The 15553-nt window shown below is 39.7% G+C and overlaps 1 protein-coding gene across 16 annotated transcripts in view; it reads right to left on the bottom strand.

The window, feature by feature from the left end:
• Positions 1–15553, bottom strand: part of R3HDM2 (R3H domain containing 2) — a 178140-nt gene that overhangs the window by 27566 nt on the left and 135021 nt on the right. For 10 of the 16 annotated variants that reach the window (XM_056797792.1, XM_056797789.1, XM_056797799.1 and 7 more), the window contains 8 exons: positions 12276–12317; positions 7615–7701; positions 6785–6911; positions 5844–5922; positions 4952–5011; positions 4249–4389; positions 3637–3745; positions 1061–1156 (listed from right to left, as the gene is read on the bottom strand). In XM_056797792.1, the coding sequence (XP_056653770.1) occupies positions 1061–1156; positions 3637–3745; positions 4249–4389; positions 4952–5011; positions 5844–5922; positions 6785–6911; positions 7615–7701; positions 12276–12317 (741 nt within the window). The remainder of the gene's footprint in view (positions 1–1060; positions 1157–3636; positions 3746–4248; positions 4390–4951; positions 5012–5843; positions 5923–6784; positions 6912–7614; positions 7702–12275; positions 12318–15553) is intronic. The other 6 variants (XM_056797801.1, XM_056797797.1, XM_056797804.1 and 3 more) reach the window with 1 other exon arrangement.

The raw sequence follows: 15553 nt of genomic DNA, 5'->3' as shown, positions 1-15553 counted from the left end.
TAACAGTCCTGTAGAAGGACTTGGGTCTTCTGAGGCAATGGAGAAAGCTCAATTTTACTGAAATGCCCTTCCTATCCCACTTGATTCTTTTGAGCTGTGACAGGAAGAAGCAGTATTTTTGAGGGTGGGGAGAAGGGTAATTAGGAGGAGAATGGGAAAGGAGTCAGGAAGTGAGGGTTAGAATGGGTAGTGGGGTCAGATCTAAGCATGTCTTAAGTGACCATTCTATTGACCAGAAAGGGATGTTGGTTCTTCATCCTAAGTATGACTAGCAACTGTTAAAGTTTTCCTTTCTTGACTAAAAACTCTCCTGAATCCCTACTGCCCTTCCTTTTCTCCCAGTACACCAAGGCAACATAACAGAATGTTGGGACCAAGGAACACTGGACATGGCCCAGCTGCCTTAGAGAATGATGTTGCCCCCGTGATTCTAGGTGCAAAAGGCCCATAGAGCCAGCTGTGTTTCAAGAAGTATGAGGCAAGAAACACAGGTAGAAAGAGGCTCCTTGTTTCAAAGGGCAGTGTGGGGTATTGAGTGGGAAACAGCAGTATTCTCTATGCTTTTGGAAATAAGGAGCTCAGAGAGAATGGACACCAGTCCCGTGTTTCTGAAATCACCAACATCCTTAAAACTAGAGTGACTAAACAAGACAGATGTATTAGCCACACGGATAGTAAATCTGCCCCCTGGGGGCAATGACGCCTAAAACTGGGAAGTAGAAGTTGGAGGGGTGGTGGGAAGGGTGGGATGGGCAAAGTTTAGGGCCCTCCCAGATGCCCTGCTCAAACCAATTCTATTTTCAGTCTATCAGATCTACCAAACTCAGCCAGCTCCAAATTTCAGCTCTCCTTGTGTACTGCACAACAAATATACACTGAGAATAATGGCAAATCAAATCTGTAGCTCTTTTGACAGACAATTTTAATTTTAGAGGTCAAATCTGGAGCTGGGTGATGTTGGTTTTTTCAACATTTATTTATGGAAGATTCATTCCATTCACAGTATCAAAGATAAAGCACTAAGAACTATGGGCTGACAACTCTCAGAAGCTACACTTACCTCTCGGGCAAATATTCTCTCTCGAACCCTTTGATATTCCTCCTCTCTCTCTTCTATTGACTTGCTCCTCCTTCCATCCTGTAATGGAACTCTGATCTAGATCGATGAGCAGAATTAAGCTAGTTAAGTTCTCCTCGTACTGCGAGCTCACTGCACACCAGCAAGGAAGAGAAACCGGGAGAGTTTAGAGTTGCCATCAAAAAATTGGAAAAAATCTAATCTTGGACAGATTTCACTGGGTACATCTGACCATGCAGTTTGGGAGACAGAGATTTGGGCAGAGGGGAAAGGAGGGGAAAGGGATGGTAAGAGGCACTCTCTTTACCTCCCAAAGAATCAAGAACAGCAACCACTGACATAGGTCAGGCTGCTTCTCTACAATAATCAGGGACCTCTCTCTCCACCAGTGAGAGCCTAGAAAAACCCTGGAAAATAAAATACTGTCTTGGAAGGAGAGTGAGGAGTAGAAAGAAGTCAGATAAGGAAGAGAAATAATTAGAACCTTAGTAGAGTTTAAGGAGAAAATTTACACAATGGGCTAGTTTCAATCTTTCCTTTCTAAATCACGATTTTCTCAACCTGAAGAAGTAAACTACGTATGGTTTAGGCAACAAGACACTGAAAATGAATTCTAAAGCAGAATCGTCATCTCAGACTCAAATCTTGTAGTTAGCTATGGCCATTAGAGGGAGAAAGAGAGAGAGAGGAAACTAGTATGAGTGTATATATGCATGTGCGTGCAGTTAAAGAAATAGCAAAATAAAGGACAAAGGAAAAGAAGAAAGAGAAGGCACAACAAGAAGGCTGGATGGGCAGAGGGAGAGAGAGAAGAAAGAAAGATGCATACTATGCTGCCCCAGGGGCTAAGAACCAAGCAAAGACTTATTTCACAAATGTGGAAAGAATCCTCTTTTATAGCAAAGGGTATGCTTGGCAGAAACATCACCCCTCCGCCTCAGGTCAGAACTCCTATCTTTTTTCCAGCTCCTTGGCACATCTAGTAATGAGCTTGAGCAATGAACACCGTCCTGTTCTGGAGACTATAGGTCATCTTTTCCTAGACTCTCTTAGAAGGTAAAGGACTTTGGGTGAGATGAGAGGGGAACCACTAAGAGAATCTAACTTCTAATTCAGTGACTTGGAAAGGTATAGATAAAGTACCCTGGAGAAGAGGGTAGCTGCAGTGAACTATTCATTCTGACCTACCAACCCCCAGTGGGTAGTTGTAAGCATCAGGAGAGTTACACTTTGATTTGCTGGGGGGTCCCTGTAACTAGGTTCCTTAAGAACCAGCACTCCACCAGATGTCCTTCTCAAGTCCAATTCCAATTAGACATTAGAACCTCAACTGTATAAGCCCTACTCACCACGTACAACTGATGAGGAAAGGCCTAGAGCCTGCTCTGAGAGGTATATATATAAGCTAGAGATCATTGGTTTCCTCTAACTCAGTTTTGTCTCTAGGCCTGGAAAAATCTCCTAATTCATATAAAATAGGCCACTGGAGATTTGGAAAGAAGGGTATTGGCATGGAAAGGCTGTTGTGCTTTTTTTTTTTCCCAACCAGGCCCAGTTTGTTTGTCCACGACCATCATGATGCTCTAACCTAGTCATATCCCTTACATATGCCTACAGAAAAGGCTCCTGTTTTTTTCACTACAAGGAATAAAAATGGGGACACTCTACAGACTTGGTAGAATTATATCAACTGCTCTCTAGGGCCTCTAAAGTCCACATAGCTTTCCTTTTTTTTTTTTTTGCTTTCTCCCTACAACCCCATTGGAGATTACATCAGAAACAGAGTTCTCACTTAGCTAAGCTGATCAACTCAGAAAGAAGAGGGAAAATAAACCCAGCATAAGCAATCACTGCCTAAAGGATACTGTGAGGTCAAGGCAGTAGCCAGGCCATTAAATAAAACCTGGAGTAAATTAACTGGGAATTCAGTAGGGCAAGGACAGTCCTCCCCATGAGTGGGCTCTAGAGGGGATATTATTTATGGAACCCAGCATCAAAAGTCAATGTAACTAACTCACCTTGAGTAGAAAAGGGTAGAAAATGATTAAAAGATTGGGAGAAAAGGGATCAGAATCACCTTTAAATTGGGTAAATTATACCACTACCTACCTCCATGTTTCTCTAGAGTTCAGGATCATATCTGACTGGGGACAAGCAGGAGAGGGAGAGGGTTGGTTTGGGGCTGCCCTGAACAATCCCCCATTGACTATAGATATATCTATCTGGAAGGAAGCTGAAGAAGCAGGAAGGGGCTGTGCTCTGTCACACAATACTGTCAGGGAGGGTTAGGGAGGCATAGGGATGGCTCTGAAAAGAGTACAGGAGTTCCATACAAAAATGAGAAAACCTGGTAAATCTTAATCCTGTCTCTATGGGGCTCAAAAGGTAGCTTCCAGATCAACAAATGCAGTCAAATAGCTGAGTAGAGGTATGTTCCATGTGGTTGGACACAGGTTCTAAATCTTTCCTCTATTTTATAAAAATTCCCCTCTCTTCCCAGTTTCTCTCTCACTGAAAACTTTCTCTGTAGACCTGCCCCTCCCCTCTTGAGTCTTCACCTGGTTATCATCCCGGTCCATGCTGGTGTCATCTCTCTTCAGGATGAACCTCTGCTGAAATTCTACATTCTTCTCATCTTTGATATGCTCTGAGAACCTCTGTTCAGGGCTGGGGTTGTGAGAGAATGTCAGGGAAAGAAAGAGACCCTTCCGTTAGAAAGTTCAATTGGGTTTATTATTCTACAACTCTCAACTGAGTTGGTGCTTGTTAGAGGTGAGCCCAGGGAAGTAATCCTTCACTACAAATTTAGGGATATCCTTAGAACATTTAGAAACCATTCTTTTATCCCTGTATTGCTTTTCTCATCCTGGGGTTACACCTGTAATATCACAGGAGAATCTAGGCTAAAAAGTGTGGGTCCATCTTCTAAAGAAAGTTCATTTATGTTATATACTCTGCCTGCTACTTGCGATGTGGCTCAAAAAGTTCAAACTAAAACAAGACTACTGAAAACTCTACAGAACCAAAACAAGGGAAAAGGAGCTTGGGAACAGATGTGACAGGTCCAGGCAGGATTGACAGGGTGCCCTTCTCTTAACACACAAACACCCTGACCCTATGTCTGTCTTCCCAGGCAAAGAGAGCCTTTCTAGTGTTTGCCCCCTGCTTACATCCTTGTATTACTGGTTTTGTTGATGATGACAGCTTTTCCAGTTTGGTCAACATTGTGGTCCATTCCAAAGTAGGCAGCAACCCGGTGTAATAGCATCCGGTGATATGAGGTCATCTGAGGAAATTTCTTGAACTGGTTACTGGGAACAGTCCCAAGGTAGGGAAGAGAATAAAAGAACGCAAAAGGGGAAAAAAATCAATTTGAGAGATGTGACTTTTTGTTTTAAGTATCAGAACCAGCTAGTTCTCTAAGAAAAAGAAGAACTATATTATAAGGAGAGATACATTCAGTGTGAAATAATAGGCTCTTCCTACATCTCTTTTGCCAAAACACTTTACTCTATGTCAATATATTCAAGATTGGGGCTCATTATGGCAAAGGCCCAGAGAAAAAGCATATTCAGGAAACAGAGAGAAGCCAACTAATAAAAGCTCAGTAGAATACAGGGCAGGGAATGATGAAAAGAAAGAACTGATTTTTGTTTCTGGTCTATGTTGTAGCTGGAAAAAGGGGCAAAAAACTTTTGGTGGCCAATACAACATATTTTGGCTGCTTCTTCCCTTTGGGTGGTTAGTGAGCAGCTACTTTACAATTCATATTTTAAGGTTAAAATATAGCATCCAAAGAAGTGGTCTAAGACTTTTTTCCTCCAACGACCTCCTCCCCCCAACACAAATGTTATTCATACATATGCTACTTACTTGTTGTCATTAATAAATTCCAGAATCTCTTGTTCTAACTTTAGCAGCATCATTCTGTCCCTGTATAAGAGATTTTTATAAAAGATTATAATTGTTTAAAAGAAAGAAAACATAACTCTCAGAAGACACAGATGATGAACATTTTTCAATCCTCCTTAGCAGGTGAAGACACAAAAGCTATCCCAGGTTTCACCAGTCTATGCTACTGGGTTTAAAAAATAAAAAAAGTAAAACCACCTAATATGTTCACTTTTTTTTTTAACCTTACCTTTCATCTTAGAATCAATACTGTGTATTGGTTCTAAGGCAGAAGAGTGGTACGGGCTAGGCAATGGGTGTCAAGTGATTTGTCCAGGGTCACATAGAAAGGAGGTCTCAGAGGCCAGACTTGAACCCAGGAACCTCCCACCTGCAGGCCTGGCTCTGAATCTACTGAGTCACCTAGCTGCTCCCTTTACTTTGTTTTTGATGCCAGTGTTAATGTTCTTTTGGGATACATAATTTAATCCTGCTGGTGGCCAGATGAATATAAGCACACATTTAATTATTTTATAACATTGTTCTACATTGCTTTGATGGTTATTTATAGGATTTTTATTCAATTAAAGAGGCCCAACTTGTCACATAAAATCATTTTTTAAAAACGTCTATGTTCTCTGTGAAAGTTCTATGACTTTATTTTTACTCTTCCCTCTTAAGTCACACTTCCTCCATAGATTTCCTTCCCCCCCAAAATCAGTAATCTCAGGTTGGTAATTACAAATTCTTCACAAAATTCAACTTCATTAACTCTACTCTAAAGAGATTCTGGACTCAGTTTCTCTATTTTTCCTCCACCACGATGGCCCACCCCTTACCCTAGTTCTACCCCATCTTCAAACACTCTGGTTACCTTGGGTTTTTTTTCAGTGTATTTACTAGAAATTCATGTAGGTCTATTCCAGTGGAGTCTGTATATTCTTGACTGGAGTCTGGAATCACAATAATAAAAACACATAAAATAAGAAACAGACCATTGACTCTATATAATAGCCCTTACTAGGCCAGGTGAGAAGGCTTATACAGTGAAGGATTAAGAACAGCAAAACCAAAGAATACAATGTTTTGGTTTTCCAACAGGCTGGCTGGTCGGAGATTTTCTGTGACACGAATGAAATCTATACCACAGTGTTGTAGCCCTGTCAGACAAAAACACCTCCTGACTCCTCAGTATGTAACCGAATGTCCCGAACACTCCAGAATAGGCTTTGTTTCCAACTTGGGGTGGGGAGTAGATCGGTGTTCCAACTTCAGAGTCTGAGCAAATAAACAATACTGAATAACTGCACATAGTTCATTCACAAAGTGGATCAACAGAACATTTTTAATCTGGAATGCCTTTTTCTTATCACTTAATAAGCCTTGGGAATACCTTATCCTCAGGCAAGAAATTTAAAAGAATAGAATAATTAGAAAGGTAACTTTACTTAAAGTTTCATATCATTCATTCTGCATTCAAAAATCAAATGTAAATAATTCTATGATTACCTGGCATCATTCAGGTTACTGTTATTAGTATTAGTATAATATCAGTACTAAAACATAAATCAGAATTTCCTGAAACCTCTTCCTCTGAGGTAGTCTCCTTGCAGGAGGCCTGAAATTTAGGGGTAGTAGAGTAAGAGAAGAAGGAAAAGAAAGTAATCTCCCCCAAAGGAGCCATGTAGTTGGCAGGATACTTCAAATTGAGCACATAATGCCGGTTGAGATCAAGGCCTTAGAAAGAGAGGAGCCAAGTTGTGAAGGGGAAGACTTTTTCAGGCAGTTTCCGAGGAAGGAGAGAGAATATCTCACCTCTAGACAGCATTTTCCTTGGAACCTTTTCTTTATTTTTGTCTTTGTCTTCCTTTTCAGAGCCATCTTTCATGGACTTCTCTTCCTCTTTGTCAGAGGGGCAACTGATATGCAATTGAATTATATCCTGGGAAGAAGGATGAAAAGAGCATAGTCAATGAAGGAAAGGACTCTAAATTGAAGATTTTGACAAAAGTTAATCTGAAAGTGATCTTTCCTATAGAAAAGAGTATGTTTATCATTCTTTTTTTCATTCTATTAAGAAACAATCCCTCTTAGGTTTAGGGTTGAAGCCAAGTTCTTCCTACTGGTTATCTCTGTCTTCTGCTAAGGCAGTGGTTCTCAACCTTTCTAATGCCGTGACTCCGCAATACACTTCCTCATGTTGCGGTGACCCCAAACCAAAAAATTATTTTGGTGGCTACTTCAAAACTGTAATTTTGCTACACTTATGATTCGGAATGTAAATACCTGATATGCATCATGTATTCTCATTGCTACAAATGGAGAGGTTGAGAACCTCTGTGCTAAGGGAAGAACTCTGGGTATACACACGGTCCTTATTAACTGCAATTGAATGAAGAAGGCCCTAACTGCACAGGGGAAGGAGAAAAGATTGTTGGCAGGAAAACTTGTCTCCTAACTCTGAGATTTCCTTGACTTGAACATCCTGGGTGGTCCATCCACTCTGCTTAGTAAGTATGGCTACAGCAGCTGCAGAACATCTCCTCCTTCCTCTGACTTTCAAGTTAGACATTCACATTAATTTCTTGGCCTAACTAAGAAGTTACCAAATTCAGAAGCTATTCTTCTTCCTGGAGAGAACCTACCTGGGTTTCCAGCGATCCATCAACAAAAGGGGCAGAAGATTCCTCACAGACTGCCAGGCTCCGTACAAGCTTCAGTTTAGAGTTAGACTATAGAAAAAAATCAAGAAATGCACAATCTGAGACCCAGCCCACCAAGAATTGAAGGGTGCTGTATGGTTTTATCAACACCTCATAGGCAAAATCTTTTCACAAACTAGCTCCTTTTTGTACAAGTCTGTACAGGTTTACTGCTTTTAAGGGCCACTTCAGCAATGACTACAGCAATGGTTGAGAAATAACTTAATCTAATTATCTGTGCCCCAAATCCAGGCCCACAAAGAAAAGTCCCAAAATGCATACAGTCTGAGAAGTGACCAGAGGATAATAAAGAACAGCTAAAGGAAGGTATGAATGACCTCCACTCCACTGCCATGTTTAAAAATTCTAGGCTGCCTGGGGTAGTTTATAAATTGGATAGCCCCGGATTCAAACAATTTATTCTGAAAACCATTTCTCCAAATCACTGTTCTCCTATGGGTTCTCAGCAAGAATATAGGAAGGTGGCCCATGTGAAGTAAGCTCTACACCAAAAGATATTGCAATGGATCTATGATTTAATCAATGGGTACTTCTTCTAGTAATACAGGCTGCAATCTGTTCATCCTTCCTAAATCCATTTCATCTTGTCATGTGTTCATTTTCCTTGTGCAAATCTGAAAAAGAGTCTACCCAATACAACTCAACAAGTTCTATTAAGTCTCCCTACTCCACCCCACTGCTGGTATTGCTAGGCTGTAGGGATAGAAATATTAAAACCCAACAATCCCTGTCCTTAAGAAGCTTACGCTGTGGGGGCAGCTGGGTGGCTCAGTGGATTGAGAGCCAGGCCTAAAGACGGGAGGTCCTAGGTTCAAATCTGACCTCAGACACTTTCCAGCTGTGTGACCCTGGGCAAGTCACTTAACCCCCATGGCCTAGCCCTTACCACTCTTCTGCCTTAGAGCCAATATACGGTATTGGCTCCAAGATAGAAGGTAAAGGTTTAAAAAAAAGAAGCAGCAGCAGCTTACACTGTGAGGTGTGGAGGGAGAAAACACAACCTGGATAAAAATAAGCCAATATAAAATGTTTATAAATTAATTTGAGAGAGAAGTAAATTAGAGCCAGTTATTGTAGCAATAGGAATGAGGAGTCCCTGGGATTGAGATGTTTTAAAATGAGGTTACTAGATCAAGGCTGCCAACTCATTCCAATCTTTTTATTTGGTGGCAACTCCTTCTTCAAATGAATGTCTATGATAATCCAAGCATACTGGGGCCAGGAGATGGAAACCCACACACATTCAAAAGAAACTAAAGAATATTCTTTACACTTGATGGAGACCCTGGGAATAGGATACTATGGGCCTCTAAATCTATATTCAGATTCCTATAGAGCTGTAAAAGATCCCTCCTAGAAGCCACCAAGCAGCACAATGGATAGAGCAATAGAACTGGAGACAGGAGGACCCAAGTTCAAATCCTGTCTGAGAAGCTTACTGGCTGTGTGACCTTAGGTGTCTCTTCACCTCCATCTGTCTTGGTTTCCTCAACAGAACCTTGTTGAGAGGATCAAATGTGGTATTTGTAAAGCACTTACTTCGCAAAGTTCTGGCAGCTTGTTTGTTTCTTTCCTTAGGCAGCTTTAAAGATAGCTTCCTAAGCTTTAATGTCTTCTTTACTATGTATTACAGACATGACTTCTTTTTCAGAGGTTCCAGCTCCATGGGGACCAAGGTGTTACCTACTACCTCCGAGTCCAGCTGATCTTAGACAAGTCATTTTTTGAGGGTCTGTGAGCCTAAGGGTTTTAGGGTCTATTCAAAGTTCACTAACAAGGAAGATCTGAAGATTCCTTTAGGATGTGTGTCTGGGAACAGATGGCCACTTACCTGTGAAGGTATCAGGAAAAGACGGAGAGAGCTCAGCTGGTTTTAGAGATAAAAGTAAGAAACACTTAAAACCAGATGCTGGCAGATCCTTGCGGACACGGCACTCAGGGAGGTCAGGAGGAAGAGCAGGGTGGTGGCTGTGAAGCACACTCGCAAGTGAGGAATCAGAGTCCTCCATGGGTATCCCCACCCTAGTGAGGCTTGTCCTCTGGGCCCAGCCTAGCTGCCCCTGGAGTACCCAGGGGATCTGCCTGACGTGGAGGATCACTGCCACCCTACTTCCTTTTTCTGTCATCCAGGTCTGTGATAACTTTTAAGCCTCCTTTGAACAATTTCTCAATGTTGTATGGTTCTGCAGTATGCTAATATCTAGCATATGTTTTTCCACTCTCCTTTGGGAGACTCAGAACTCATTCTTCATTAACTTTGTCATTCCACACTTCTTAATTATATGGAAAAATGCTGTTGTTTTAAGAAGCAAGGCTCTGTTTTAAGGGGAAGCTGGAGTAGAAAAGCCCTGCATATTTTCCCAAATGCTATCTTGCTCTTCCTACTCAATTCTAAGCCTATTCAATGTCCATATGTGTTTTAATTCATAATGTGTACCTATGGAAGCCTCTCTACTCCATTTAGTGCATGGTGTTACAAGCTGTCCATCCAACAGCATATCATTGTCTGGACAACAGCTGTGCATTCTTCATCCACTTAAGTTCTCCTGTGTAGACAGTTGTGACAAACTCAGGAGTAGTTATAAGATGGAGGTCACAATGGCCCCAACAGAGAACATCTGGAGGGCCTTATCTACAGGAAACCCCTTGACTATCTGTACTGCTAGATGTCCTGGCTAACACCTCCAACAGCTATGTCTCACTTGAAACTTATAATCACAGCTGCTGAACAAAGTGATTTCTGTTTCTCCATCTTTCATGACCTCCAATCTTGTATGTTCCTAACTTAAGCATGGGAAACACCCTACTGGAATAGAGTTGTTAAAGCAACATTCTGCACTAGAATCAAATGTATGTTTGTTTTTTTATTGTTGTTTTTTTTTAAATATAATTAACAAGAAAAGTGAAAATTGAACCTTCCAGACAACTGTGTGACCCTGAGATGTCATGTTGTAGATTGAGGACCAATCTTGACTGACATTAAGAAGACTTAGGTTCAAGTCTTCAACTCTTTTAACATATACTGGCTTTAAGGTAGTCATATGCAGGGGTACACTAGTAAATGTTTTACAGCTGTTTCTGCCCCCCCCCATTCATGCTGGCGAACCTATGAAATGTGTGCCAGAGGGGGAAATATTCCCCACCCCTCTGCCCAGTAGCCCAATGGCAAGGCTTCCTCCCTTCCCTGTTCAGGGTAAGGGGTGGCTCACATATGGCATGAAGGTTGCAGTTTGGGCACTCAGCATCCTAAAAGGTTCATCATCACTGCCTTTTATGTATATACAATACACATTTAAGTTTAGTTTATATTAACATTTGCTCCATCACTTTTTCTCAAGTCTAGACACTCAAGGGAAAAACAAATCAAGTCTCATTTTGTGGTATTTACCAATTTCTAAGGTACAAATGCTCACACTGAATATTTGACAATCAGTTCTCATGTGTAGATCTAAGCTGGTTCTAGTATACCCCTAGCAAATCACAACCACTTAGTACTCCAAATATTCTCTAAGACTATGGATTCAAACGAATTTTTGTTTTATATTGGTAGAGAGAGCTTCAATATTAAGAGTTCATCACAACACATAGGGCTGGAGCAAAATATATTATCACCACCCTTATCACTCTTATGTAGTCTGCTACAAAAACCAATTTGTTCCATTCTTCAACCTGTAGCAAAAAAGTTATGTACTAGCTTTTTTTTTTTAAATAGTAAAAAAAACCTTACCTTCTGTCTTAGACTCAATACTCTGTATTGGTTCCAAGGCAGAAGCGTGGTAAGGGCTAGGCCATGGGGGTTAAGTGACTTGCCCAGGGTCATACAGCTGGGAAGTGTCTGAGGCCAGATTTGAACCCAAGACATCCCATATCTAGGCCTGGCTCTCAATCCACTGAGCTACCCAGCTGCCCCCTATGTATTAGCTTTTAAAATAAAGATTTAATGTCTTTACTTTTTTATACCAGCCAATTCCTGGTCTAATTCCATGCCCACCCTGAAATCCTCCCTTATAAGAAAGCCAAATAATTAAATAAAACCAACTAGTACATTACCTGGCTTGTGGACATGTACATGTACATGTACACCCCCACTTACAGAAGCATGTATGTTCTCTCTCTCTCTGTCTCTCTCTGTCACTCTTTCTGTCTGTCTGTCTGTCTCTCTCACACACACACACACACACTCCCTAATAATCTCTATATCACTAAGACATTTAAAATTGTTGACTCTTCTCTTATAAAATGGGGACATGATTAATTGCAAGGAAAAATGTATGTAGCTACCATATTCCTGAAGGCCACTGGTGAGATGGAATTCCAAAAGAACCAGCACAACTCACTCTAGCTCTGTGGAGGTTGGTTATTGGTAGGCTGCTTCTTCTCAGCAATGGAACAATACTCTAACTATGCCAAGATAACAGAGAACACCAAGAGCTACAATATCCTGGGCATAGCTGGGGAAGCTTAGAGAAAAGATGAGAAAGCTTTCCCCAGGACAACTGAAAAATAGCTAGTTGTGATGAGGTGAATGACAGTAATGGAGATTGATGCCCTTGGAAAGAAGGCAGCAGCTGTGGCTCTCTCACCTTGGCTCTTTTTCTGGCATGTCCATGGTTGGAAGCCCGTCTCTGCAAAAAAGGCAGAAAGAAATCATTAAAGCCAGAACCAGTGGAATTGTGTGTCAGCTATGGGAGGGGTGTGGGGAGGGTAAGGTAAGAACATGAATCATGTAACCATGGAACATTAATTAATTAATTAATTATTAGATTTTAAAAAGCCAGGGGAAAATAAATCAACATGTGGGCATCCTCCTCTTGGGTCAACCAATACAATCTATAGCTGTGGAACCTATTTAAAAAGCACCTAGGGCTGTGTAGCCTTGGACAAGTAACTTAACCCCAATTGAATAAGTCATCATGAGAGTCAGAGATATTAGAATGATAGTTATAGCACGTTCTCCAAAGGCACCCAGAGCTGACTGGCAACCCCACAGTGCCAAGAGTGACCAGCTAAGTCATTGAACCTGTCTGAACTTGAGGAATCAAAATGATGACTCCAGTAGTATACTGATTACTTGGGCCTAGCTTGGTGGTGATGGCCATGGCCATGTACTTGTCCTACCACTGGTACAGGACATCTGACCTTGAACAAACAAAAGTGAACTGAGTTGCTTTCCGCAGCTGGTGCTCATGCCATATAGATTTCATTGCTTTCTTTTGTAATTTAAAAAAAAATCTATAGTTTTTAAGAACATATATTAATCCAAAGAAAATGTGTAAAAGCCATTGCTTTAAAACAGCACACTTATTATAATGACTGCTAAGAGATATTGCTGCAGCTGCTGGTGTGGGAAAGTCAAGCTCAAGTATCATTCAAGTCTACAATGAGCCAGAAATAGCTGAACTGAAGCATAGAGGAAAGTATGGTCAAAAATGGAGGTAAGGAGATAGTGAGGGGGGTGGACACAATGCCAAGGACTGAAAAACTACCACTGTAAAATAGTTTAAAGAATCCTCAACAAAGAGAAAGTTTTTGACTGCTGGAGAGACTGCTCCTCATTCCTCTACAGTACATTGTAGGGTTCCTGAAGATGGAACAATATCAAGAACAGTTTTTTTTTTAAAGCTACTCAACATAACTATAAAGAAAAAATGCTTGTCATAAGTGAGACCAAATAAAGATTGTTGCACTGAAGATAGGAAAAATGTAATTTTTACTGACAAAACTCGTGTTTTTATTCAATTCTAATACCAAAATGATCAAAAGTAGTCCAGGTGAACCTGTGAAATATGGGTATGATACCAAACTATAAACTATTCACACACATAAACCCCTAAAATATTTTGGAGACTTTTTTTTACATTTATTGGTCTTAGAAATCTTATCCCCATTGAGAGAATGAACTATGATAAATATGGGATCTGTTCCAGAATTACAGGAATTCACAAATAAAAATGGAATATATCATGGTAATATACCCTCCATACAACATGAAAGAGAAAAAAATCTACCCAAGTGAAAAAGATAAATGTTTCAGTGGCCTGGAAATAGGTCTAACTTAAACCCCACTGAAAACTTATAAGCTAAAATCAAGGTTAAATCTGGAAAAGTAGACAGTTTATCAAAGGTATATTGGAGATTTACTATACAATGTGACAAGAAGTGTGGTTTTATGATTAATTAAAAAATGTCAAAATCTTGTCCATTTAATACCAAATCATATAAAACACAGATTCAAAATTTTAAGAATAAAAGCCTTTTCCCAATTGACAGTCAAAGGAAATAACAGGCAGTTTTCAGTGGAAGAAACCCTAGAACTCAATAGTCATATTTTTAAAAATGGTCAAAATCACTGATAATTAGAGGAATACAAATTAAAACAACTCTGAGGTTTTGCCTCACATCCATGAGATTGGCAAAATTGACCCAAAAAAAGGGGGGGGGGAATGACAAGTTTTGGGGGGGGGTGGCGCTATGGAAAAACAGGTATACTGATACATTCATAGAAGAGCTATGAATTAAACCAGACATTCTACAAATTTAAAATTAAAAACCAGAAATTCTACAAATTCTACAAAAATATTTGGAACTATATCCAAAAATGTACTATGCTGGACATGACTTTTGCCCCAGAGATACCACCGACATTTCGAAGAAATAAAAAAATGAATAGGTCTCTAATGTACAAAAATTTTAAAAACATTTCTTTTTGTGGTGCCAAAGAAGTGGATACATGTCAATGTAACAGAATATTATGTCATAAAAATTACAAGAGTTTCAGAGAAACTTGGGAAGATTTTTATAAACTGATACAGAGTGACATAAACAGAATCAGGCGATTATTTACAAAATAGCAAAAAACAACTTTTTGTCATTTTGTAAATAATCTTCTTAAGTGAACTATTACTAACACATTAACCAATCACTATTCCAAGATTGATCATAAACCATGCTAACCAATTCTAGACACAGCAAAAGGAGGTCATATTATATAATAAAAGCTTTTCTAAGATGTAAAAAGTCATAAAGTTTATCATATAAGTTAATACATTTAATTAACTATGTCATACTTAATTTGCATTAATATATTTTGCAATAATTTGTAATACCATTGCACTATTTTTAGATGGTTGTTGCGAGTTTCAAGTAAAATTATGTATATAGAATCAAATGGCTATTCCATGACTCCAACAATTACAAAAAACTCATTTTTCTTCTCTGAAGTCTGAGATTCTACAGCTATAAGATGGAAATGATAATACTACCTATACCTCAAAGATTGGTTTTGGCCAGATGCTTTATAAATGTAAAAAAAATCAACCATATAAATGTGTTTTTTGTGTAATGAAAATTGTGAATTTTACCTTCTACATTCTCTGTTCCTAAATATGAGCATGTATTTGTTTGCCCAGGTTATTTATTCACACATAAATAGGGCTCGGCTTATCTTTTAGGGACTCATAAATTTTGGTTTGATTTTGTAGATTCCAATCTATTGATGATTATAAAATACTTGTTTGCAACCGGAAATGCATTTTCCCCTAGAAACAATGATATTATGCTAACCCATAAAAGCCTATCAGTTTAGTTGTGTTCAACTTTGTGACTCCATTTAGGGTTTTCTTGGTAAAGATATTAAAGTGGTTTGCCATTTCCTTTTCAAGGTCATTTTACAAATGAGGAAACTGAGGCAAACAGGGTTAAGTGACTTACCCAAGGTCACATAGCTAGTAAATATCTGAGGCTATTTTTGAACTCGGGTATTCCTGACCCCAGGCCTAGGGTTCTCTATGTATTGTGCCACCCAGCTGCCCCTAATATGTCTGAAGTATAGCATAAATAGTATTGAACTTAACCAAGAATT

Source organism: Monodelphis domestica, chromosome 5, assembly GCF_027887165.1.
Source record: "Monodelphis domestica isolate mMonDom1 chromosome 5, mMonDom1.pri, whole genome shotgun sequence".
Taxonomy (NCBI): domain Eukaryota; kingdom Metazoa; phylum Chordata; class Mammalia; order Didelphimorphia; family Didelphidae; genus Monodelphis; species Monodelphis domestica.
The sequence above is the reverse complement of the archived record's forward strand: the minus strand, read 5'-3'. Positions and strand labels throughout refer to the sequence as shown.